Source organism: Rattus rattus, chromosome 9 (assembly GCF_011064425.1).
Source record: "Rattus rattus isolate New Zealand chromosome 9, Rrattus_CSIRO_v1, whole genome shotgun sequence".
NCBI lineage: Eukaryota > Metazoa > Chordata > Mammalia > Rodentia > Muridae > Rattus > Rattus rattus.
Window position 1 is genome coordinate 36,901,732 of NC_046162.1, and position 27,776 is coordinate 36,929,507.

At 37.6% G+C, this 27,776-nt stretch overlaps 1 protein-coding gene and 1 non-coding gene across 2 annotated transcripts in view; both read left to right on the forward strand.

Moving 5' to 3' along the window:
- Fnip1 (folliculin interacting protein 1) overlaps positions 1-27,776 on the forward strand; it is an 82,091-nt gene that overhangs the window by 14,922 nt on the left and 39,393 nt on the right. Inside the window, exons 2-3 of the mRNA XM_032911939.1 lie at positions 10,818-10,944; positions 20,436-20,570. Of these exons, the coding sequence (XP_032767830.1) occupies positions 10,818-10,944; positions 20,436-20,570 (262 nt within the window). The remainder of the gene's footprint in view (positions 1-10,817; positions 10,945-20,435; positions 20,571-27,776) is intronic.
- Positions 4,784-4,888, forward strand: LOC116910646. The gene has a single exon (XR_004389182.1). It is a non-coding gene; the product is annotated as a U6 spliceosomal RNA (small nuclear RNA).

Consider the following 27,776-nt stretch of genomic DNA (forward strand, 5'->3'; position numbering starts at 1 on the left):
TAACTCCAATTGGCTATCTGTCAGGGCCATGTTTTCTGGATTCCTAACCCATGGTGTCTTTCTCCTCTTATCTTCTCTCTCCCTTCATGGTCTTCTCCGATGCCAAGTCCAGGAACACCAAGTCTCATCTATCTCAATTCTTCCCAGCTGTAGGCATCTTTATTTACCAATCAGAAATAACTGAGGGCAAGGTCACAAAAGGTCACTTGGGTCTACATGTGGACTCTTCTCTCATCTCTGGGGCAACCAGGTCTTGGGGGTCCGCATTATAATACATAGCAACTAACCAAACTTCAACATGCATAAAAATTCAAATTTAACTAAAAAGCAGAAATAAGTAGCGATAATATTAATTATCCTTGGTCATTTTGCAAGTCCAGCATGAAATTGTTATGATTAATTAATTAGGTTGGATATTTTTTAATTAATTGTTTCTTACCCTTACTATTTTGTTATATATGGATGAGATCCTTTGATAGTTTATATTTTCTTTCAGCTAAATTCTTCGGTTGAATACCTGGTCATGTCTTCACATTTTAACTTAAAATTTCAGAGGAAAGATTGTTTAGCTTTCTGAAGGCATAGCATGAACAATCAAATAACTGTTTGCAGGAAAACAGCGTCGTTGTCTTCTGGTACCAGTTGGTCTTACGTCGACTTGTCTGCTGTCTCCTATCTTATTTGTAGTGGTTTGGAACGAGAAACACTAATGTTTTACTGCAGCTTAGCTGTGCATTAGAATCTTTCTTGCTTTTTATTTGTTTGTTTTAACTTGGGCTTCTGAGAAACTGATAGTTCACATAGGTTGAATCTGTTATAATTCTTTAATATAGAAATCATAGATCCCACATGGAAATGTTCTTGTTCTGATAATATATATGATATTAAACTATGATTTAAAGATAGTTTGTGATCCTCAGTTAATGAGAGCATGGGAAAATGTTTATTACTAACACATATTTGGCCTTCTAGATTCCTTCCTCAAGAAAAGTGCTTCCCTTAGGGGAATGCTCAATTTTGATGGTTATACCTTAAAACATTTCTGATGTATACTAAATATTCTAGGTCTCAAAGAAGTTTGCAAGTGCTTAAGGTCCTATTGACAATTCAGTTGTATGCTAATTCTTGTCTTGGTGCTCAGTACGTGCTTTACTTAGCATGAAGAACGAAGTGTTGGGGCACTATCTTTCATACAGGGAGGAAATAACCCTTGTGGTGTGAATCAAGTACTCTTTTGTAGTAACAAAAAGCCATGTGAGTTTCAAAAAAATTTTTTTAACAAAGTATAACATAAAAATATAAAATGTATAGCCGAGATGTATGGTTTTCAAGTTAGTCTGCTCTTCAAAGTCTCACTCCTAGGACTTGCTTGGTAGTTAGCAACAAGGAGACACCACAGCTAGCATGTTGTCTTTATGAAAAATGAAAGACTCTTTAACTGGTTTTTAATAATATAAAGGAGTGGTAGATCTATTTTAAAAACTAATGTCTAAAAAGGGTTTTGCTCGTTTTTACACGAAAATATTTTCTTAAGTGTTTTAACAATTTTTACCCAAATATAAACAACTCATGAATAGGAAAAAAGCATCATCCCAACACAAAAATTACAACTAGGACCAAACTGGATTACATAAAGAAGGAAAATCCATTTCTTAGAGCAGAGTACATTTCATTGTTACATTTTAAGAAATGACTTACAGTTATTATACTTTACAGTTTAGTAACATGCATTTGAATTTGAAGTAATTAATATGAAATTGTGATATAGAGAAGGAAAATGAGGGAATGGAAGGGAAAAAAGCTAATCTGGAAGAAAAACAGAAATGACATACCTGAAAAAAGAAGATACCTTTCTGGTTTTTTAGACATGGTCTCTTGTAGTTCCAGGTAACCTTGGCTGACCTGTCTCCAGAGCTGGGATGAAAGGCCTGTGAATCACAGTGGCTGAGAATACCTTTTTTTTTTTTTAAATCACATAACCTTACAGAAAAACCATGTTTGTAAAGCTAAAATCTATTTTAATTACCTGTGAAGACAGCAGAAAATCTTTTAAGGCAAATTTTTTGTTGATTCAGAAGTAGTGTTAACATAGATTTAGATGCCAGTGGTACTGAGAAAAGTGGGGGAGAATCAGAAGGAAGGGAAAAAGATAGAGATCGGATCATTTGAATTTACTTTTCTTTTTACAAGCTTAAATTTCCAAACTACCATTAAGAATCGGTGTTGAGCCAAGGGTATATATGGATTAGTGGAAGGGCATTTGTCTACCATGTTTAAGGATCTCTGAGATTAATTTCCAGTATCACAAAATTAATTTCTCCATTAAAAATTAACCTTTTGTGGTAACTATTCCAAATTATTAGACTTACTTCATCCTATGTCTCTAGCTTGTCTCTTAGCTAGACAAACATTTTCTTTGTGGAATCATTAGAGAATGACATTCTTAACTGGTTTCCCTATAAACTATTTTCTTTGGTATCCTGGTAAACCCATATTGTTTCTCAGATAAAAACATTTAAATTTTTTTAAATTAGAAGTATTGTTAATGTGGTTATTTTATTCTATACATGGGAGTGTTTTGCCTACGTATGTATATGTCAGGGCACCATATGCCTGGTGCCATTGAAGTCCAGGAGAGAGTGTCCAGATCCACTAAGACTGGAGTAACAGATGGGTGTGAGCCACCGTGGGTGCTAGGGATCTAGTGCTTTTAGCCCTTGAACCATCTCTCCAACTCCTACTTATAAATGCTTAAAATAGAATGCACATAAGATTATGAGGAAAACACATTGTGCTGAAATGTATGATACTGAAATACTACATTTGTTATAAATTAGCATTCCTCCATTCTGGTTAAATTAACAGATTTACTGTGGATCTAATGAGTATGGTAATTTTTAATATTAATGAGCATAAATAATTTTCTAGGTAGCTGCATCTAATACCACAGTCAGTCAGTATGTGGCAGAGAGGATTTAAATTCAAGTTCTGCTGATCCAGAACCCATTCTTATGTTTTTGCCATGTTAGGTACGGATAATCATTTTTGGTCTTAGCATATTGTCTCTTATTTAGATTGTAGGTAAATAGCCTGTTACATTAAGCCATCTGTTTCACATTAGTCTTATTAGTACAAACACATACAGAGATATCCTTTGGTTTGTAGAAGGACATGCTGATAAATGTTAAAGCATAATCCGACTGAAAAACCATGTTTGTAAACCAAGCTAAAAGTGTCTGTTTTGTGAACTAGCCAGGTAATTTAACATGGTGATTTTATTGAAGTTTATAGTTTAATACTCAGATTTGTTTGTTTGCTTGCTTGCTTTCCTGCTTCCATTTTCCGTCTCCATATTTCCCTGTGGAAGAGCAGTTAGACTGAGCTAAGTTTTCATAAATGGCAAGTGGCTGTACCACTGAGCTGCAGCCCTATAAAGTCAGTCTTTCTGCTAGAGTTGTCATCGTAATGCAGTGATTAGCAGGGTGTAGTTTGCATTTGCTGGGCAGCGGCATACAGAATTGAAAAGAACTTTTTCCATTTTTTTTGTTTATAAAGTAAATATGAATTCCTTATAGGTGTTGAACTTTTGAAGAACTGTGTCGTAGCTGTGGTTGCCTGAGCCCTGTACTCAGGGCAGCTCTCACTGAGTGCAAGCACTGTCTGTGAAATTGCACTATTGTGAGGTGTGATCCCCAGGTGGCAACATTATTTCGTAGGTATTGAAAAGTTAAGGAAGTGGGGCCTAGCTAGAGGACCCAGGCAAGAAGGGAATGTCCTCTGTGGGTATCTTCTACCTCTCATCCTCTTTTCCTCTCCTTTTTCCCTCCCCTCCCCTCTTCTACCTTTCTTCCTCTCTTTCCTTCTCCTCCTCCTTGTTCTTTCCTTTTTCTCTCCCCCTCTCTCTTTCTCCCATTTTCATCCCCCTCTCTTCTCTCCTTTTTTACCTACTTTTTGTCTGTTTTTCATTTTTCTGATTTCATGAATAACCACCACCTCCACTCTTGCACAAAAATTAACAGAAAACACTGAATATTGTAGGCGTTCTTGGTCTGCACAAGCTGCCAGGTAGGGCTTAGTTTCCAAGAATGCTTGGATTGACTTCTCCTTGTCATAACTTTGTGGTAGAAGAGATGAAAGAGAACCAAGTTACTTCTGTGAAATCTTCGGTGAAACAAAAAAGTGGTGTTACTGCCATAACTGTGGAAATGGATAGATGAAGCCTTTTGCAAAAATGGCTTTTGTCATTGATATGAAACTCCTTAAAGACTCCTAGTGCCTGAACCCTAGTGCCTGCCCCATGGTTCTGTTGCTAGGATTTTACCTTTAGTACTGCTGCACACAGAGGCTTTTGAGTTAAATTCATTCTTGTTATATCAGCTGACAGTTTTGTCGTTTTAGCTGAATATGGTTTGTTGCTATTATTAACCTGGCTTGGAAGTTGTACATAACTGAGGTTCTTAGGGATTTTGCAAGTGGAATAACCTAAGAGAAATAGGATGCCAGTAATGTACAACTGAATTTAAGATGTTATTTTTTAAATGTGTTAAAAAATAAATTACCCTTATATCTAGTTCTAAACTTGGTGATTCTGTTGCTTTAAAATGCATGGAGAATAAAATTTAAATGCTGTTCTTAGATTGTTTATTTTATGAGAAGTTTTGGTAATAATTTTGATTATTTTGAAGAATTTATTTTTTATTTGTTGGACCTCACTATATGGACCTGGTGAACCTGGAATTTACTATGTAGCTCAGGCTGGCCTCAAACTTCAATCCTCTCATGTTCATTTAGGGAGTAAATATCCTAATATTGGAAAAATATAGAGAAAAAAATCAGTGTGGCCCTGCACAAAGATGACATGCCAGGTTATGAAGCACTGCGATATTTTTTCTTATTGAGACCAGTTACAGCTAGAATCAAAGGTTTTAAAAAGGGGATCCATATGCTCTTCTGATAGACAAAAGCTGTTCATTGTGTGAGAAACGAGTGGACTAAATGGATTAGAGTTATGCTGGTGAAGCTTCCATTTTACTTGCAGTTGGTAACCAAGAGTATTGATATTTCGTCAGAAAGGCAGACTTAAATAATGTATTTAGGATTTGAAACTCAACTCCATAAGTGCTTACCCCTCCCCAACTTTGTAGAATTGGTGATGTCAAATGAAGTTAATTTTGCCAAACTCAGTAGTTAAAAAGATGTCAATGTGCAAGGCAATCTAGGTCATCTAGATTTTTTATGCAGAATGTTTTTCTTACAATTATTTGTAGATGGTAATAAATTAATGTCTTCATTAAGCCAAGTCTGATTTCTAGTTTACTTTTTTTTTAATGGTATATTTAAGGTACTACTTTATACAGAAATTAAATCCACACTCTAGAAATTCCCCTAAAGGGCATAAAATACCTGCTTAGGAAGAAAATATGTCTAGGAATTCTGGTTGTCCATGCTTTAACATAGACTTATTTAATATGTACCATTAACTGGTAACTTGCTGTATGGAATTGTTCTGAGGCTGCATTTGGAAAGGTATTCAATTTACTCACTATGCTCCATATGCAGATTAACCTCTGCTTTATGGCAGGCAGGGATTTACTTGTAGTAAATGAATGGCAAAGGATGTTGGAGTATAAAAACATGTTTTGAATAGGTTATCCTTTAATGACCACTATATGCAAAAATAATTAAATCATTGTTAAAAATTCTTTTTTTCTTATTTTTTCATCTTTATTAACTTGGGTATTTCTTATTTACATTTCAATTGTTATTCCCTTTCCGGTTTCGACCAACATCCCCTAACCCTTTCCCTTCCTTCTATATGGGTGTTCCTCCCCATCCTCCCCCATTACCACCATCCCCAACAATCACGTTCACTGGGGTTTAGTTTTGGCAGGACCAAGGGCCTCCCCTTCCACTGGTGCTCTTACTAGGCTATTCATTGCTACCTATGAGGTTGGAGCCCAGGGTCAGTCCATGTATAGTCTTTGGGTAGGGCTTAGTCCCTAGGAAGCTCTGGTTGGTTGGCATTGTTGTTCATATGGGGTCTCAAGCCCTTCAAGCTCTTCCAGTCCTTTCTCTGATTCCTTCAACGGGGTCCCGTTCTCAGTTCAGTGGTTTGCTGCTGGCATTCGCCTATGTATTTGCTGTATTCTGGCTGTGTCTCTCAGGAGAGATCTCCATCTGGTTCCTGTCGGCTTGCACTTCTTTGCTTCATCCATCTTATCTAGTTTGGTGGCTGTATTTGTATGGGCCACATGTGGGGCAGGCTCTGTTAAAAAATTCTTAATCCTCTCTGCTTCAGCTTCCTAAATGCTGAGATGCAGGCACATGCTACCTTTCTGAGCTTGAAGAATTCTTGAGAATGTTTTAGACAGGTGTATCTAAATTTGTACTTTGCAAATATTTTAAGGTATATGAGTGCCTAACTAATTTTCTGCTGTTCATTGCTTTCCTTTCTCATTATATCTGTACAAAAACACTGCAGATATTTGGAAAGTCATGTGTTTGTGTATATAACATATGAATGTATTTATATGTAAAAGGTTCTATATATTCCTATCTCTTCCATTTTTCTTTATAGTACTCGGGCATTTGTGTTAATGTGGTAAGGATTTCTATTGTTAACAAAATCAGAAGGAATTTAAATATTCCTTCTGATGATTTTGCTTCTTTGTTTTCATGTTTGACATCATCGTCTGGGTCTTCTGTATCCCAGACTGGCCTTGAACCCAGGGAAAATGACCTTTGGTTTCCAGTCTTTCACCTCTAGAGTACTATGCTGAGGCTACTTTACTGGACTTATAAAGTGCTTCATGCAAGCAGCCAGGCAAACAAGATAGATAGTCCATTTGTTTGATGTGGTGTTTGTTTGTTTGTTTGTTTTGAGACAGAATCTCTTTCTGTATTAGACTGGCCTAGAACTCACTATGTAGCCCAGGTTGGCCTCAAACTCTGGGCAATCCACTTGTCTCAGTGTCTTAAATGCTGCGTCTCGTGGTCTACAGTGGTTTACTATGCCCTGCTGATTATTCGCTTGCTGTACAGTTCCTGATAATAATGCAAGTTTGGTCAGCTTTTGTGTGATATATTGCTACTATTTGAGAAAGCTGTAGACCCACCTTTTTCTCCAGTAATCGCTTTTTTCTTTATTCTTTATAAGACTAATTTTTAAAAAACTCCTGGCCAAAAGTAACACTCTGTAGGCATCATTTTTGATATGCCTGTGTTCTAGGAATTGGATTGTCATGTACTTTGTTTGTTCAGCCTAGTGTAGACTCTGACAGTGAAAATGTTTCAGTGAGTGTGGTAGAGCTTCTAAACTGCTGCTTTACTAAAGAACTTAGGAGATCTAATTGGGGCTGAAAATCTTCCTCTTTAAGAAGTCCTGTCAACAGTAAAAAAGAACAGGACTATGAAAAAAAGATACAGATCATTAAAGTATATACGTCTCAGAGAAGTATTTGATTTCTGAAACTAATCTGGAGAAATCAGAACTTTTTTATGAAGTTTGCTTTCCCAACAAGATGCAGGGGCTAGCAGATTCATGTTCTGTCCGAGGGGATGTTATTTTATTTTATACTATGTTCTAGTATGTTTTAAGTGTAATTGATCATGTGTCTTGGTTAGGGTTTTACTGCTCTGAAGAGACACCATGACCAAGGCAACTCTTATAAGGACAACATTTAAATGAGGCTGGCTTACAGGTTCAGAGGTTTAGTCCATTATCATCAAGGCAGAAGCATGGTGATATGTAGGTAGACATGATGCTGGTGAAGGAGCTAAGAGTTCTACATCTTCATCTGAAGGCTGTTAAGAGAATACCGACTTGACTATTTTGAGGACCTTACAGCTCATACCCACAGTGACACACTTCCTCTAACACCTATTTCAACAAGGCCATACCTCCTAATAGTACTACTCCCTGGGCCAAGCATATTCAAAACACCACATCAGGCATCCCTTTGATGTAAATTTCTTTTTAGGGGTAAATATTCTGTATTTATAGATTTCAAAGTTTACTCCAACTTCCATTACAGGAAAGAGAATTGGGAACTACAGAAACAGTGTCTGGGCAATCAAAGGAAACCACTGACATTTCACATCCTTTGCTTCAGTCAGAGTCATCTGGCCACAGTTCCTCAGATAGTGAAGTCCAGGTCTCTCCTTACTTGCTGTCACTTTTGTTATCATTTAAAAATTGGGTCTCATTTTGTAGCCCAGGCCGGACACAAACTTGTGACTCAGCTGGGTCTTCAATCTAATTGTACCTTTGCTTTCTCACTTTCTCACTTTTAATTTTTTGTTAAACACTTATATCTTAAGTCTATACCTTAGTTCAGACAACTCTCCTCATATATGCTTCTGAAAATGCATACTTTATAGATAAAACAAAAATGACCACATTTAAATAATTGTTTTGTTTCTCCAACCTTGTACATCTATCTGTAGTAATTTTCCTTTGTAGGTCATTTCCCTTGACCTCATTAAATATATTTTACAGTTCATTAGGGACTTTCCTGCTTAGAATGCTTTGTTCTAACTTTGGACCATTGATTTGCCAGTTTCTTTAGCTACATTTAAGTTAGTTTTTTATTTTTTCTCTTAATTTAGAAATGTAAACCTTAAGTATGTTTGTTTTCCCTTTATACACCTGCACATTTCATATCTACATACCTTTGTCTTTTAAGTGAAAAGCCTCATAATCTTACCTGTTCTGGCTGCCTAGGTAATCATAGGTCTTGGTTCAAGATAATCCCAGTTTCTTCCTGACTATATGGGTTACCTTTTAATTCCAAACCATGTAGTCTAATGGTAAGTTATTTCACTCATAGTTCTCTATCATCATCTTTCACAGGAGTCTGCTTAGAATCTTAAATACTTGCTGCCCTTCTTAGCCCTTCCTGTTTGTTGTTACTTGACTATTCCCTCTCTCCACTGACACTGTTTTAGCAAGAGAAACAACCACACCAAATGTCTGAATCGGCCTTTATAAAGTTTAGCCCCTATGCAACATTGGCTCTGTGCACTGCTGCCTTCCTCATCTTCCTTGACTTTTGTAAGCACGGTCTGTATTGATCACCATCCTCACTGTCTTCTTATCACCTTGACTGTTATGCCTTCATTCTTCTCTTAGCTCAGATTCTCACTATTTTCTCATTTAGGCTGTATTCATTGTTTCAGCTGTATTCTTGCAGTTTTCTGTTCTATCTTCAGTATTTCTTTTTCCTTTTCTCCCATTTGTCTGTCAAAATCCTTTACCCTGTCTCTCCCCGATTCAAATTCAAACCCCCTGAGATCTTTCTAAAAAGATTTCCTGAACAGTTTGTGGCCAATCATATTCTCAATAATTGTCAACTGGGTATAGGCTCATAGCATTGCCCAAAAGTCTTACTGTCACTAATCAGTATTTCTTCCCAGAAAACGCCATGCTCCTTTTTACCCTCCTCTCTTTCCAGTCTAATGCAAGTTATTTTTATTCTGAACTTGATACTAGTCAGAGGCTGAGAAGCCAGTTCTTGAGCTAATTCTTTAAACACTTTTACTCCACTACTTCCTCAAAGGCCTGCAATTTCCTCTCCACCTCAAACTGCATCCGAGTGTAAACATGTTCACATATTTCCTCTTAGTAACAAAATACCCATCACTCTTTGCTCTCAATGCCTTTTTTTTTTTTTGACAGCTGACTCCCCCCCCTTTAGTCCTGTGAAATCTTTCTCCTTGAAACTTTCCTCACCATGATCACCAATGATGTTTCCAAAAGTGGTGAATGCTTTTTAGTTACTGGGATTATACTCCTTTCTTAAAGCATTTCTGTCAGTTCCATGAAACCACTTCTTGATTTTTAACCTATGATGGTCTGTTCTGTCATAGTTTTATAAGTACCTTCCTGTGTTATGCAAGCCAGTATTAAGGATAGATGTCTGCTTGAGCTTGATATGTAGGGTCAGACTTCCATCAGTTTCCAACAGCGACATTATTCTTTTAAATTGTGACAGCTTAATGCACAAATAACAGTCCGTAAAACAAGTGCAGTATGTTTTCGTCCAAATACTTGTTGTGGAGTGAAAATTGTACTTCAGCAATGTCTTGATGAGATGCAGTTCCTGCCTTACTCCGCCTGGAATACCCCTTCCTGGTGTTCTTTGATGTATCCTTGCTCTTTAGGTGAGCACTTTGCAAACTTTAGGGCTGTCACCCTCCTCTTCCCTTCACTCTTTCTCATTCACTTCTTCTGCTTCCTTTACTGAGTACATTGAGAGTAAGTAGCAGGCTGGGCAGTGATTAGAGGACTGCTTACAGCTTACTTTCCTTTTCTTTTTCTGTAATTTTAAAAATTAGGTATATATTCTTAGACTGAATCTTGCTAGGCTTTAGCATTTATTTAAATGAAAATGCAGTAGGTTTTTTTGTGTGCCTGTTTTACTTATAAAACATCTCTGTTTTGACCTATAGCAAATCTGTTTTTATTTTTATACTTTTGTGTTGAAGAAAATAAAATGTCTTAACCTTATATCACCTCTCTACAAGACCAACATATTTTTATTAGTAATTTGTGCTTGTATATATTTAGTAAGTTAACCTTTTATATAAATGACTATCTTATATTGTTTTTAATTGTATGTTTATTTTTAATCTAAAAATTATACTTACATAACTTTTTAAAGCCTTTACCACATAGTGGCATTTTATATAAAGAACAGTTGTATATTCTTCTGTAATAATACAGCTTCTGAATCTGTCAGATAAGATTTTGGTTATAAGAATATATATGGAATATTTATTAAAGTAACTCAAATGGTTCCTTTTTTTTTTCCCCCAAGTTGGCCCTTGCCAGAATTTGACCCAAGCCAGATTCGACTGATTGTATATCAAGACTGTGAAAGACGAGGGAGAAATGTATTGTTTGACTCCAGTGTTAAGAGAAAAAATGAGGACACATCAGTATCGGTGAGCATCATTGATCATTTGTTTAAAACTTAATCTTGGGTATTTTAATAATTCAAGAAAAATCAGTATAATTTCAGTAAGGTAACTTTGTTAGTGTAAAACATCTTTGGCTTGTTAAGAATTCAGAATCCTAATTTTGAGACTTTTTTTCTCTTTTATTGAAAATAAACTTTTTTTCCTCATGTATCCTGATTTCAGTTTCTTCTACTCTACTCCTTTCAGTTTGTCCCCACGTCCCTTCCCAACTAGTCCACCCTCCTCTGTCTTCATTATAAAAGAACAAGCTTCTAAGAGATAATTATAATATGATATATATAATATAAACTAACACATTGAAATAGGTCATAACATACAGACAGAAGGAAAAGAACCCAAGGAAAGACATAAGAAACAGATAAAGATGTGGAGATCCACTTGATCTCACACTCAGGATTCTCATAAAAATATTGAACTGGAAACACACACAAAGGACCTTTAGGTCAGAGAGGGAAAAAAGAGAGGTTATAAAATATATATATACATATATAATAAAGAATAAAAACTTTAAGCCCTAACTGACATTATGAGACAGAACCTCCAAAGGTGCCTCTGAGGTAATTTTCTCTTAGCTGTTTATCCACTGCTGGGCATTCAGCCTATCCTTAAGATGGGCTCTTTATTTCCCTAGCGAGAATCCCTTAGAGAACACTGATTTTCATGGGCAAGTGGTTATCAATTGGAGATAGTTTCTAGATTAGGGATGGGGGCATGTGTCTACTTCTCCTTTCAGCTTTAGGACCCCATTCGGTGCAGGCCCATGTAGGCCCTGTATATGCTTCCTCAGTTTCTGTGAGTTCATGTGGTGTTGACCCTGCTGATTTATAGTGCTTTGTTTTCTTCATGTCCTCCATCCTCTCTGGCCTTTTACATTTTTACATCTCCTCTTCTACAGGGATCCCTGAGCCCTGAGGGGAGAGCTTTGATGGGGACATCCATTTGTGGCTTAGTGTTCCAAAGTCTCTTACTCTTTGTATAATGTCTGGCTGTCAGTTTATGTTCGCTCCCTTTTGCTGCAGGAGGAAGGTCTCTGATGATGGCTAAGCAAGGCACGGATCTACGAATAGAGCAAAATGCCATTTGGAGTAAATTTTAAATTACTGCATTCTTTTAGTAGAACAGTTTAGTATTTGGTTTTATTCTCGGTCTCTGGGCTGTCTAGTCTCACGTTCTTGGTCACTCAAGCAGTATTGGATATGGGTAGTATGAAAATTTAATATAGTGGAAGCTTCCTTAAATATGTACATATATAATGGGGGAGACAGGGTTCTAACTGGATATCTCTTGTCACCAAATGAAGATTCCAGTACTAGAAATAGGTTATATCTCTTTGAATTGTTGCCCAAAATGGTCCCACAGGAACTCCCAAACAACTCAGGCTGTTGTCAGAACTGTAGATTGCTCTCCACAAACTTAATGGCAAGGCTCCATTGCTGAAGATAACACCTACACAACTCATTGAGCACAGAGAGTAGAGCTGGTTCTACAGAGAGCCTTCACCTTATGTGCCTAGTATCTTCAATACAGGAAGATACTCTGAATGCTACCAAAGGAGAAATGTAAACACCAACCCTGCTGCAAACCCTTTGATCTACACTGACCCCTGTCTGCAAGGAAAGCTAGAGCAGTGGCGGCACAAAGCTTGAGGGAGTGATAGATTTGATTTAAGGCCCACTCCATGAGTTGTTTTTTTAAAAGCAACACTTGCATTACTTGTCATTAGTCTAGCCAGAAACTGTTTTTGTTTCACGTTTATTCCCGTATATGGTCAGTGATTCTTAACCTGTGTGTCACAATCCCTCTGGAGGTCAAACATTCTTCCACAGGGGTTGTCTGATATCTTCAGAAAACACAGGTATTTACATTATGATTCCTAACAGCAAAAATACAAATATGAAGTAACAGTGGTAATAATTTTATAATTGGAGGTCACCACAACATGAAGAACTGTATTAAAGGGTCACAGCATTAGGAAAGTTAAAAACCACTGCCTTATATGATGGTATTGTTAAACGTTGTGATCTGGGAACTACTGGGAGCCTTGTAGAGAATCTGGTTAGATCTCTCTTTGAGCAATCAGGGAAAGTGAGACCTGAAGAAGAGAAAAAATTATCTGATGGGATAAGGCAAATTAAGTCTATAGTCTTGCTAACATACTTTGTCCTACTCTAATGCAGAACTAAGAACTTGTATCTGTTCTGCAAATCTCTAACACTTTATTTTGTACGTTGTTACTAGTTTGGTAGCAGTTAGATATTTACTTGGTTGGCCAAAAGAGCCTAGTGTTGGCTACTGCTATTATACAGTAAGAGAAAGACTATATGCCCTGGTCCTAGAATGGGTCTCTCCTCCTTAGGTGGGCACTGTCTACCAGCATTCCAATAATCAACTGAAAACAATCACTTTGACTTTGGTGGGATTTTTTGTTTGTTTGTTTGTTTGTTTGTTTGTTTTGTTTTGTTTTTAAAGAACTGGGTTCATTTGAGATTTTTTGCCTTCTGAAAAAATTCTTTTTTTTTTTTTTTTTTTTCTTTTTTTCGGAGCTGGGGACCGAACCCAGGGCCTTGCGCTTTCTAGGCAAGCGCTGTCCCACTGAGCCAAATCCCCAACCCTGAAAAAATTCTTAATATTATGTCTCTTGGTTCATTGACTTTTTTACAAGTGTCTTTAACAACTTCTATAGTAGCATTTAATAAGTGTTCATCTCTTTTGATTGCTGTTTTCCAGTATTCCTTCTACATTAAGAATTTCCAACCTCCTTGAGATTGTGCTTTGTTTAGATTGTTTATTTCTTACATTTCATAATCTGATGAAAAGATCAAGTTACTCAAGAGTGTATAAAATACTAAGTAAGCACTTGGAGATTTTCTGTGCCATCTTGGTTTCCATAGTTAGACATCCTACTAGGGCAGGTAGATACTGAACAAATAAATATACGCATAACTATAAACTGTAAAGTACTGCTTACCAAATACTTAATAAGCTGCCAACAAGAAAGAGCCAAGTTTCCATCAAGCTGAGTGACAGTCCTTTAAGGAGGGCCTTACTGAAAATAAAGCTGAAATGGGAGGAAGTAGCATTGAAAAGTCTGCAGGATGATGTGGGAGCTTGACCTGTGAACTGAACTGCTGATTTCCTCACAACCCAGATGGGATTTGAGATGGGATTTGTTCCAAAGAACCATTTCTAAGTAGGTCCACTTCCCCTGTATTCTAATAACCTTTCTTTTCACTACCTTTGGTGGGTGGTGGGCTAGAAGGGAGATTAAAGCATTTAAGAACCTTTATTAAAAGTAGGTCTTTGAAAATTAAGTCTTTGAAAACTACATGGGCGCTGTTGGCCATTACGACCAAAGAACATTCCAAAGTCCATAACTCTTAATACCATCCCTTCAGGGATTCATATTGTAACATTAATTTGGGGGAGACATGGTATTCATACTCCACAGCCCTTCTCTGTATCTGTTCTTTATCACTTCTCAGTGTCTACTAATGTCTCTTTTTCTGTTAGGCTATCCTGTTAAGCTATCCTTGGGTGTCTGTTTTTAATGTTCTCTCTGTCTCCTCTTAGTTTCTCCTTTTTAGTGGTCTTTCCATGAAGTACCTTGGTTTCTGTCTCTGATGTTGGCCTTATTACAGTGTTACACACTTACTATTCAACCTACTTCTCCCCTTAAGATCCTTTGTTATCTCCCTTCCATTCCCACTGTGTAGCTCTGGCTGTCCTAGAACTCACTCTGTAGACCATGCTGGCCTCAAGCTCTAGAATCTGCCTGTCTTTGCCTCACGAGTGCTGGGATTATAGGTGTGAACCAAACATCTGGCTTGAAAAGATACTTTTCTGAATAAAGCTGACAGCATCGCTACTATGTGGGCATAAGCACAATTTTTTTTTTCTTTTTCTTCTTTTTTCTTTTTTTCGGGGCTGGGGACCGAACCCAGGACCTTGCGCTTCCTAGGCAAGCGCTCTACCACTGAGCCAAATCCCCAACCCCAGCACAATTTTTTAAAAAGTGGTTTGACAATATGTTTATTTAGCAAAACAAAAGTAGTAGGTTCCCAGCTAGAGACAGAGTTACTGGGGCATGGGCTTTTAACCAAGTTTATAGTACTAATCATGAATCCTCTTCTGTGGAACAGACCTCACATCTAACCAGAAAGCATTTGTTATCCCTGTAACCTTTACATCACTTTTGTACCAGTGAGTACATATTCCCAGCAGGTCAGTATTGTAGCATTCAGGGTTCACTGCTGAGTAATACCACTTTTCTCCATAGTAGACTGCATAGCACCTTCTGCAATATGAAAACTAGCCATCAGGAAGGAAGTTTTCAGGTCAATTTTAAATTGATTTCTCTATGTCTTGCAACCAAAGTGTGTTATATCTTTAGTAATAGGGTCTTACCATCTAAATATTGTTGGCAACCAAGAGCAATGACAATAGCTTGTATTGTTTAGAAAACCTCTGGGGCCTCTCTGACCAAAAACTCAGGGTGGTGGCCCATGCCTGCCACTGAAATTTTCATTTAATAAACCCTGTGTTACCATTGTCCACCAAGGCAAGACTTGTGTTCAAACACCTTTTTTTAGTTCTTTGAGATTTTCATACAACATATTTTGACCATATTCACACCTCATTCCCCAACTCTTCCAAGATTATTCCTTCTTATATACCCAACTTTGTGTCAGTTAAAAACAAATCTTCAATACCAGTTTGTGCTGTCCAAATATTTTTAAATGTGTGATCTTCTACCGTGGCATGATCAACTTGCTAGGGGCTGGGCTACACTCTTAGAGGAAGCTGTGTCCCATCGCAACCCCCGCCCCCACCCCCCCAGCCAGCAACAAACAATTGCCAGTAACTCTACAGCTAGGGATGGAATTGTGTGTCTAACTCCCCTCTCTATTCTGGGATTTATTCTGGCTTGGGCTTGCACAGTTTTGTCTGTGCTATTTTGACCACTGTGTATCATATGTGTAGCTGTCCTTTTGTGTCTGTGTCTAGAAGATACTGTCTCCTTGTATTCATCTGTACCTCTGGTTCCTTACTCTTTTCCACTTCTTTACTGCAATGATCTCTGAACGTTAGGAAGTGAAGTATATGTGTTTCTTTAGAGCTAAACATTCTCTTACTCTTTGCATCTTGGTTAGTCGTAGATCACTGTGTTAATCACTATCTGTTACAAATAGAAGTTTCTCAGGTAAGGGTTGAGAGATGTTGATCTGTTGATATAATAGTAAATTATTAGGAGTAAGTTTATATAGCAGCATAATAGTAATTGGTTCTATTGGTTCTGCCTTGCATCTATGACCTGTTGAGCCATAGTTTTTAGGCTTGGTGATGATGTTAGGTATGGGTTTTATCCTGTGGATTAAGACTTAAATCTAACCATAAAGTGGTTGGTTACTCCCATGATGTTGATTCCACTATTGTACCAGCATACATGTCTTTCTAGTCTAGTCATTCTTGTCTCTGGTAGGGTTCATAGCTTGGAAATGATGATTAATTTTCTCCTCTAGTAGCTTGCCTAGCACGTTTTAGTACTATGGAAGGTAGGTAATAGGATTGAAGTTTTCAGGTCTGTTTCAGCTTGGTATCACCATGTTCTATGATAAAATTGGATGCATTCTTTTCTATAGGCTTAGATTTTTCAAAACCTACTTTAATATGGGTTCTGAAATGCTTTGATGCCCTCTCCTTCTAGTCCACCATCCAAAGGGATGGGGAAAAGATGGTAAATAGGACAAGGGGATGTGGACCTGTGTAGAAGTAGATCTTTGGGATGATTCCAATCTCTATTTGTCAGGACACCAACAGTCCAGTTCAGTAGTGTCAGGATACCAACAGTTTAAAAGTGTCACGAAGCATGAATCAGCAATGGCAGCATGATCCAGCAGAAACTGCCTGGCCTCTGCCAAATTGGCACAAATCAGCAGGAGAGACCAGGACTAGATGGAATGCCAGGAAAGACCAATGAAGAGTTGCACAGCTAGCTATGCAAGTGCCCTATCACTGTCCATTGAGTCCTATTTATACTCTCTCCAAACATCACATGTCCTTCCACGGGTCCTGCCTCAACAAAACATTTGAATTTGGATCACATGAAGCAGCCAGAAACGTCTACTTCAGTTTCAGCAGTAGTATCTTATGTGAAGTTCTAGAAGGTAATCAAGACCAGTGGCAGTAGACAGTAATGTTTGGAGATCTCTGGAACCTCACTGGAAACATCTCCAAAAGGAGAAACCCATTCCTGGCAATGGGCTTTTTATTTAAGCTTCTTCTGGTATCTAGTTAAGGACATTGTTGCCTTGTTTCAGTGTTTTTCTATTTTGAGAGAGAGAGAGAGAGAGAGAGAGAGAGAGAGAGAGAGAGAGAGAGAGAGAGAGAGAGTGTGTGAGAGAGAGAGAGAGCTGTGAGGAGTGTGTGTGTGTGTGTGTGAAGAAGATTCTACAATAGTAGGTTTCCACATGTCTTTTTTGAAAGGCCTTTAGTGTTTCTTTTTTCTTTTTTTTTTTTTTCGGAGCTGGGGATCGAACCCAGGGCCTTGCGCTTGCTAGGCAAGCGCTCTACCACTGAGCTAAATCCCCAACGCCTTTAGTGTTTCTTATCCCTCCCCATACTCCCTCTTCTATCTTACCCTCCACTTCCTGTCCCTGGTTTAACCCTTTTGTTCCATTATTCACTTTAAACACTTTATACCAGTGTGTCCTATCTCTCCTTCCTTGACAGCCCCTTCCTGTGGTCTCTTAGCAAGTTCCTGGCCTTTGTGGATATTCCACATGAAGATTCAAAGCTCACATCACACATGAGAGAAAAAAATGATGTTTGTCTTTCTGGGGTTACCTTACTCAGAATGATTTGTTTCCAACTCCATCCATTTTTCTGGGGTGTGTGTATGTGTGTGTGTGTGTGTGTGGGATATATATATATATATATATCCCACACACATAAATAAACACACCAAATGTCTATAAAGCTATGCGTGTATACACATGTACACATACACATACTTTCAAGCTCTTGTCCATTCAGAGAATGTAGGGCAATGAGAATCCAATATAGTAAACATGTCTAGCATCTAAATGATTTTTTTTCTGAGTTCTTTTATTCATTAAAATGAACCAGATCTTTTTAGAGAAATCACTTGTCTGTGGACAGGGACAAGAAGAGGAAGAAGAGAGCCTGGGACTTCTCTTTTGGTGGGGGCAGCTTGAGATGGTTGAGACACAGTATAGCACTTAAGTACTTTGGTTGACTGATGAAAGGGTGCTTTGTAGGATGAGGTAAGTAAAGCCTGCTGAGTTTCGTTTGTAATTACATAACATACTTAGGAGCTGCTATAACTCTGGAAGAAATTATTTAATATCTCAATGCTTTAGGTTTTTCATATACAAATGGAGATATTTTAATAGTTATCATTCATACTGAATAATAAAGAAAATGTACATGAGGACTAGTGGTTTTTTGTTTATGTTTTTCTCTTTTTTTTTTTTCCCGAGCTGGGAACCGAACAGGGCCTTGCACTTGCTAGGCAGCGCTCTACCACTGAACTAAATCCCCAACCCCTGTTTATGTTTTTCAAGACAGTGTTTCTCTGTGTAGTTTTGGCTGTCTTGGAACTCACTCTGTGATCCATACTGGCCTCCAACCTACCTTTGCCTCCCAAGTTCTGGCATTAAAGGTGTGTGCCACCACCTCCTGGCTGTTTTTGTATTTTGCTGGCAACATTCTGTTAGTAATAAGATTATTAAGATATAACCAAGGACAGGTTAGGTTGACATCCATAGGAGGCCTGCTCTTTTCTGAAGGGAAATGGAGGACAAGTGGAATTGGGAAAGAGGGAAGTTGAGGAGTGGGGCTATGAAGAGTGGAGGTAGGGGAAACTGCAGTCAGGATGTAATGTATGGGCGAATAAAGGAAGAAAAGATATGGCCAAGGATACCCAAACTAAATGGTATTAGCAAGCATTTAAATGAAATAATATAAATATATAATAATATAAGTAAAAATATCTAATGAGGCCCTTGACTTCAACTTTTTGTTATATCAACCATCAGTAAGTTTGTTAGTTCTCTAGACTGTTAGAACTAGAAGTACCTCAAGTATCATTATGGTTTCTCTTCACATTCCACAGATAAAAAACTAAGATTTAAGGACCTCAAACAACTTTTATAGGATTCAAACTCATTGTATCTACTCAAAAGCTCTAAAGCCCTTTTCTCTTTTACTTGCAACATTTAATTGCAGGTGATGTGGACGTTTCTGTACCTTGTTTTAAAATGCCTTTAGTGATAATGCAACTATAAAATATTTACTCCAGAAATTTGCAGTTTTATTCTGATTGCTGCTTCTGAAAATCTGAGATCTTAACATGGGAGAATGAACATACTTAAAACTGACAAAGCATGGAAGTATTGTTTAGTGGGGTCACTAAGTGGACTGTAACTTTGGTAGTTGTGAACAATGAAATCTCCAGGGTTCACTGGGGATGGAAAAGAGAGGAAAAGAAATCAAGTCAAAGAAATGAGTTTTGGGGCTAGAAAGATGATTCCATTGTGGAAAGTACTTGTTGCTTTTGCAGAGGACTAAGGTTTTGTTCCTAACACCTATACAGTGGCTCCTTAATTACAGCTCCAGGGTATCTGACACCACCTTCTAGCTTTGTGGGCACTGGCACACATATCGTGTATGAACATAAATGCCAGCAAAATATAAACATCTTTTTAAAAACAGTGAGCCTTTCATCTAGTTCTACTTGATAGCACAATCATCTAAATTTAAAATGTATTCTTTATCTGTTCTTCACATGAATACATTTAATTTTAGAAGATTGGACATGGGACTCAGTTTGTAGTAGCCCAGAGGTAGAATACGTGCCTACCACACACATGCCCCTGTGCTCAGGCCAAGAACTGTCTTCTCCATACACAAAAGATTAACAGATATATGTACCTATAATAAAAATGTAAGTCTACTTTACATTTCTCCTTCCTCATAGATTACGTGGTTAATTTTTTCATAACCGTGATGTTTGTTATCTTGTAACATGTTATTGTTATACTTAATTGAAATAGACATTTAAAACTTCCCTAGCTTTAATTTCTAAGATAATGAATAGATAAAACTCCTAAATAAAAGTCCTTTGACATTCACAATAATTTATGAGTATAAAGTTTTGAAAGTAAATAACTTGAAAATCATTTATAGATTGCTAAATCGCAATTAATGAATATTATTTTGGCCATAAAATACAGAAAGTCCCTGTGGCTTGATAATTTGGTGAGAAAAATGCACTCCAAATAGTATTGGAGGAAATAGAGAAAAATAATATAAAAGTTACATTATTTTCAATGATCTCATCCTTGTTTTTTCAATTTTTTTAAATATTGCTTCTAAGTTTATATATGCTGATAGAATGTATTGGATTATAAATGGAAGTATCCTCTGTCTTTCAGAAGCTGTGTAATGATGCTCAAGTCAAGGTCTTTGGGAAGTGCTGCCAGCTGAAGCCAGGGGGAGACAGTTCTTCCTCTTTGGATAGCTCTATCACTTTATCTTCTGATGGAAAAGACCAGTGTCCCAAATACCAGGTAAGACCACTCAGCTTTTCATTTACAAGATATTTCCACCACTTTCCTAGGGATCAGGTGACAGTAGCAACTAGACTGTACCTTCCTATGGCCTACATTGCAGCTGTAGAGATGGATAAATTTACTAAAGAGGTTTTAAGAATTTAAGAATAAAGATAAGAAAATATAGAGGTCTATGGTATTGGAAGCAGATATCTTTGTATCAATTCATTTTATTGAGTACCCAGAATAATTTATTTTTGCACCGTTTTATTATTAAATAATAAACTTAAGATACCAATACAGTTTGGCTACTAATTAAAGTGTAAGTACATGGATTAAAATGCATATCTTTGTTTTTCACAAGTAACTGGATTTTAAATTTTTTTAGGATATAAGATTAAATGAATCAGTAACTACACTGGAACTTATATATAAGTTTACTACATGAAATAAGATCAATTCAGTTTCATATTAAGTTCATGTCAGCTGCTGTGAATTTATGTTATCCCAAGGTTATGCAAATCAAACAGACTTGTATTTAGTAGTGTTAAAATAGACTCTTGGTCATTGTGTTTATAAGAGATAGCTGCTTTTAGGTAGAAATTTAACTTTGTATGCCATCAATAAGGCATAATGTAAAATAAAATCTGCATGTTAGGAGGTAATTCTCGGTACCCAGAGCTGGGGTTGTACCATAGCCCTCCGACACAAAACATGCCTGCAGAGAGCTGGTCTGCCAAGGGCACTCTCCCTCCTAATCCCACAGCCACAGGTGGTACCCCACTTTCTCTCCATCGACTGTCCAAAGAGAGACCAGCCCAGAGTGCACAAGGCTCGGGAGCATCAGGGTAGCCTGGGACAGGACCCTTCTGGTCTCCATCTGTGTCCAGAGCTGGGCTGTTCCACAGCTCTTGAACGCAAAACCTACCAGTAGAGAGCTGGTCTGCCTGGAGCACTCTCACTCCAAAGGTCACAGGCTCACAGGCTCAAGGCCCACAGGAGGAACAAGCTCCAGTCAGAGACAGCATGATAAACTAACATCAGAAATAACCAGATGGCAAAAGCCAAGCACAAGAACCTAAGCAACAGAAACCAAAACTACTTGACATCATCAGGAGCCAGTTCTCCTACCACAGCAAATACTGGCTACCCAGCACACCTGAAAAGCAAGATTTGGATTTAAAATCACATCTCATAATGATAATAGAGGACTTTAAGAAGGACATACATAACTCTCTGAAAGAAATACAGGAGAACACAGGTAAACAAGTAGAAGCCTTAAAGAGGAAACACAAAAATTATATGAAAACACAACCAAACAGGTGAAGGAATTGAACAAAACCATCCAGGATCTAAAAATGGAAATAGAAACAATAAAAGAAATCACAAAGGGAGACAACCCTGGACATAGAAAACCTAGGGAAGAGATCAGGAGTCATAGACACAAGCATCACCAATGCAATACAAGAGATTGAAGAGCAACCATAGAAAACACTGTCACAGAAGTCAAAGAAAATGCAAAAAGCAAAAAGCTCTTAACCCAAAACATCCAGGAAATCCAGGACAATGAGAAGGCCAAACCTAAGAATAATAGGTATAGAAGAGAATGAAGAATCCCAACTTAAAGGGCCAGTAAATATCTTAAATAAAATTATAGAAGAAAACTTCTCTGATCTAAAGAAAGAGATACCCATGAACATACAAGAAGCCTATAGAACTCTAAACAGATTGGACCAGAAAAAAATTCCTCCTGTTACATAATAGTCAAAACACCAAATACACAAAACAAGAAAGAATATTAAAAGCAGTAAGGAAAAAAGGTTAAGTAATATATAAAGGCAGACCTATCAAAATTACATCAGACTTCTCAACAGACTGTGAAAGCTAGAAGATCCTGGCAGATGTCATAAAGGCGCTAAGAGAACACAAATGCCAGGCTGGTCTTCAATAACAACAGAAAAAAATGACACAAAGCCTACATATACATGGAGGTTGAACAATACTCTACTCAATGACAACTTGGTGAAGGAAGAAATAAAGAAATTAAAGACTTTTTAGATTTTAATGAAAATGAAGGCACAACGTACCCAAATTTATGGGCTACAATGAAAGCAGTGCTAAGAGAAAAACTCATAGTTCTGAGTGCTTCCTAAAAGAAATTGGAGAGAACATACACTAACAGCTTGACAGCACACTTTAAAGCTCTAGAACAAAAAGAAATAAATGCACCTAAGAGGAGTAGATGGCAGGAAATAATCAAACTCAGAGCTGAAATCAACCAAGTAGAAACAACAAGAACTATACTAAGAATCAATAAAACCAGGAGCTGGTTCTTTGAGAAAATCAACAAGATAGATAAACCTTTAGCCAGACTTATTAGAAGGCACAGAGACAGTATCCATATTAACAAAATCAGAAATGAAAACAGAGACATAACAACAGAAATTGAGGAAATTAAAAAAACCATCAGTTCCTACTACAACAGCCAATAATCAACAAAACTGGACAATCTGGAGGAAATGGACAACTTTCTAGACAGATACCAGGTACCAAAGTTAAATCACGATCAGATAAACCATCTAAACAGTTCCATAACTCCTAAAGAAATAGAAGCGGCCATTGAAAGTCTTCCAACCAAAAAAAGCCCAGGACCGCATGGGTTTAGTGCAGAATTCTATCAGACCTTCAAAGAAGACTTAATACCAATATGCTTCAAACTCTTCTACAAAATAAAAACAGAAGGAACACTACCCAATTCATTCTTTGAAGCCACAATTACACTTATACCTAAACCACCCAAAGACCCTACAAAGAAAGAGAACTTCAGACCAGTTTCCCTAATGGATATCAATGCAAAAATACTCAATAAAATTCTCGAAAACCAAATTAAAGAACATATCAAAACAATCATTTACCACGATCAAGTAGGCTTCATCCCAGGGATGCAAGGATGGTTCAATTTACACTAATCCACCAACATAATCCACTATATAAACAAACTCAAGGAAAACAAAACCAACGATCATTTTATTAGATGCTGAGAAAGCATTTGACAAAAATTCAGCACCTCTTCATGATGCATTGCTTATACTATGTTTAGGTATGGACCTGGAAAAGATCTGGAATTCAAGGCCCATACCTAAACATAGTATAAGCAATATACAGCAAACCAGTAGCCAACATTAAACTAAATGGAGAAAAAGTTGAAGCAGTCCCACTAAAATCAGAGACTAGACAAGGCTGTCTGTAGTATTCAAGGACTACATGATGTCCTAGTCAGAGCAATCAGACAACAAAAAGGAGGTCAAAGAGATACAAATTGGAAAGGAAAGAAGTCAAAATATCCCTATTTGCAGATGACATGATAGTATAGTTAAATGACTCCAAAAATTTCACCATAGAACTCCTAAATCTGATAAACAACTTCATCAAGGTGGCTGGATATAAAGTTAACTCAAACAAATCAGTAGCCTTCCTCTACTCAAAGGATAAACAGACTGAGAAAGAAATGAGGGAAAGGACTCTTCACAATAGTCACAAATAAAGAAAATACCTCGGTGTGACTCTAACCAAGCAAGTGAAAGATCTGTATGGCAAGAACTTCAGGTTTCTGAAGAAAAAAATTAAAGATCTCAGAAGATGGAAAGATTTCCCATGCTCATGGATTGGCAGGATTAATATTGTAAAAATGGCCATTTTGCCACAAGCAATCTGCAGAATAGATTTAATGCAATCCCCATCAAAATTCCAACTGAATTCTTCATAGAATTAGAAAGAGCAATTTGAAAATTCATTTGGAAAAGCAAAAAACCCAGGATAGCGAAAACTATTTTCAACAATAAGAGAACTTTTAGGGGAATCACCATCACTGACCACAAGCTGTATTACAGAGCAATAGTGATTAAAAAAAAAACCAACTCTATGGCATTGGTACAGAGACAGGCAGGTAGATCAATGGAATAGAATTGAAGACCCAGAAATGAACCCACACACCTATGGTCACTTTATCTTTGAGAAAGGAGTTAAAACCATCCAATGGGAAAAAATATTTTCAACAAATGGTATTGGTTGAACAGGAGGTCAGCATGTAGAAGAATGCAAATTGACCCATTCTTATCTCCTTGTACAAAGCTCAAGTCCAGACCTTCACAAAAAACCAGATACACTAAAACTAATAGAAGACAGTGTGAGGAGGAGCCTTGAACACATGGGCATAGGGGGAAATTTCCTGAACAGAACAGCAATGGCTTATACTCTAAGACCAAGAGTTGACAAATGGGACCTTCTAAAATTGCAAACCTTCTGTAAGGCAAAGGACACTGTCAGTAGGATAAAACAGCAACCAACGGAATGGGAATGGTCTTTACCAATCCTCCATCTGATACAGGGCTAATATCTAATATATACAAAGAACTCAAGAAGTTAGACTCTAGAGAATCAAAGAATCCTATTAAAAACAGAGTACAGAGCCAAATAAGAATTCTCAGCTGAAGAATATCGAATGGCTGAGGCACACCTAAAGCAATGTTCAACATCCATAGTCATCAGGGAAATGCAAATCAAAACAAATCTGAGATACCACCTCACACCAGTCAAAATGCTAAAATCAAAAAACTCAGGTGACAGCAGATGATGGCAGGGGATGTGGAGTAATAGAAAACACCCCTTTACTGTTGGGATTGCAAGCTGGTACAACCATCCTGGAAATCAGTCTGTCGGTTCCTCAGAAAATTGGACATAGTACTGCCATGTATACCACTCCTGGGCATACACCCAAAAGATGCTCCAACAGGTAACAAGGACACATGCTCCACATGCTATGTTCATAGCAGCCTTTTTATAATAGCCAGAAGCTGGAAAGAACCCAGATGTCCTCCCAACAGAAGAATGGATACAGAAAATGTGGTACATCTACATAATGGAGTACTACTCAGCTATTAAAAGCAATGACTTCATGAAATTCATAGGCAAATGGATGGAACTAGAAATATCATCCTGACTGAGACAACCCAGTCACAAAAGAACACACATGGTATGTACTCACTGATAAATGGATATTAGCTCAAAAACTTGGAATATTTAAGAAAAAATTCACAGATCATGTGAAGCCCAAGAAGAAGGAAGACCAAAATGTGGATGCTTCATTCCTTCTTTGAAGGGAGAATAAAATACAGGAAGAAATATAGGAACAAAGAGTGGGCAGGGACTGAAGAAAAGGTTATCCAGAGACTGCATCTGGGGATCCATCCATATGCAGCCACCAAACCTAGTCACTCTTGCTGATGCCAAGAAGTGCTTCCTCACAGGAGAGTGCTTGTCTCCTGAGAGGCTCCACTAGAGCCCTACTGGTACAGATGAGGATGGTTGCAACTAACCATTGGACTGAACAAGGGGACTCCAATAGAGAGGAGTTAGAGAAAAGACTGAAGGAGCTGAAGGGGTTTGCAACACCATAGGAAGGACAACAATATCAACCAATTAGACCTCCAGAGCTCCCAGGGTCTAAACCACCACCAACCAATGAGTAACCCATGACTCCAGCCACATATGTAGAAGAGGATGGCATTGTCCAGCATCAATAGGAGGAAAAGCCCTTGGTCCTGTGAAAGCTCGTTTCCCCAATGTAGGGTAATACCAGAGCATTGAGTTTGGAGTGGGTCAGGTGTGGGATTATCCTCATAGAAGCAGGGGGAGGGGGCAAGGTGTGGGAAGAGGGGGGAAAGGGGATAACATTTGAAATGTAAATGCATAATAAAATATCTAAGAAAAACAAAATTTAAAAAAAAGGAGGTAATTTTCAATTCCACTCTGCCTTCTTGTTTTTCCTTCATCTTAGACATAATACTGTAACAAGTGCCTGACAACAGTAATATGCCATATAGCTCCTGTATAACAGAAAATTATGAGACATCTTCTCATTTGTTATGTTGTACCAAGATTGTAGATTCAAAAGGTAGTGATTGATTATAATCTCATTTTTATCTGAGTCCCACAAAGTATAGGTTCTTAAAATACAAAAGCATTCAGTTATTCTTGATACATTAGATAAAATATGATTTCTAGGATTTTGAATATTATCTTTGATTTTCCAGGAGTGAGTACCTGAAGTGAGTAGACCCTTAAAAGAAAGCATTTAAAAGGTAGCAGTGACAGCAGCACTTTGTTAATTCTGTGGCCTTATTGTGAATTGTTTCACATGAAAATGTGTAACAGTGCCTGGTATTCACATTAACCATTTGCTATTTGTTATAGCAGACAATGATTTTTAAAATTAATTAATTAATTAATTAATTTATAACCCAAATGCTGCTATCCCTCCTGGTCCCCCCCATTACAGGGTCCCTCCTCCCATCCCCCTCACCTTTGCCTCTGAGAAGATGGACACATTCCTATGTATCCACCTACCTTGTCACATCAAGTCTTTGAAGGATTAGGCACATCCTCTCCCGCTGAGGCAGGAAAGGCAGCCCTCTGCTGCAGAGTGTGCTGGAGCCTTTGCCTGGCCTTTGCTTGCTCTTTGGTTGGTGGCTCTGTGTTTGAGAGCTCTCAGGGGTCCAGGTTAGTTGACACTGTTGGGCATACAATAATTTTAATATCAAATTACACGATTTTATTAGATTACTTCCATAGAGTGCTTAATTGATTTAATCATTTAATAAAATAATCACTGAGAAAGATAACCTTAATGTCTCCAACTGTAAATGAGGATTAGTCACAGACTATGAATTATTTTCCTTACATAAATAGTCTTGAGTCATGTGATGCATGGGATTTATTGGCTTGAATATGTATGTCCTCAGAAAAAGTCCAGGATTCATTTATCTTTCAACTTTGATATAATGTGGTCTGTTGCCCAGAAAATAACAGTCCATTTCTAATGATTTGCATTTGAATTTCATTTTAGTTCCTTAAAGTATATGTGAGTCTGTAGTTCTGAAAATTGCTACTCCAAAATTGCTATCCTTAGGCCATCTTACATCAGTTAGAGTATGAAATATGAAATAACACTCCTTTTAGCTGGGCACATTGATGTCTTACAACACACTGAGCTTCAAAAACTCAGTAGAGAGGGCTGATAACATGGTTTAGCAAGTACAGGTACTTGCTGTTTAACCTGAGTTCTTTTCCCAGGACCCACATAGTAGATGGAGACAATTGAGTCCCAAATGTTGTCCTATGACCTCTACATTTGTGCTATTAGCATGATGTATCTACAAACAGCCA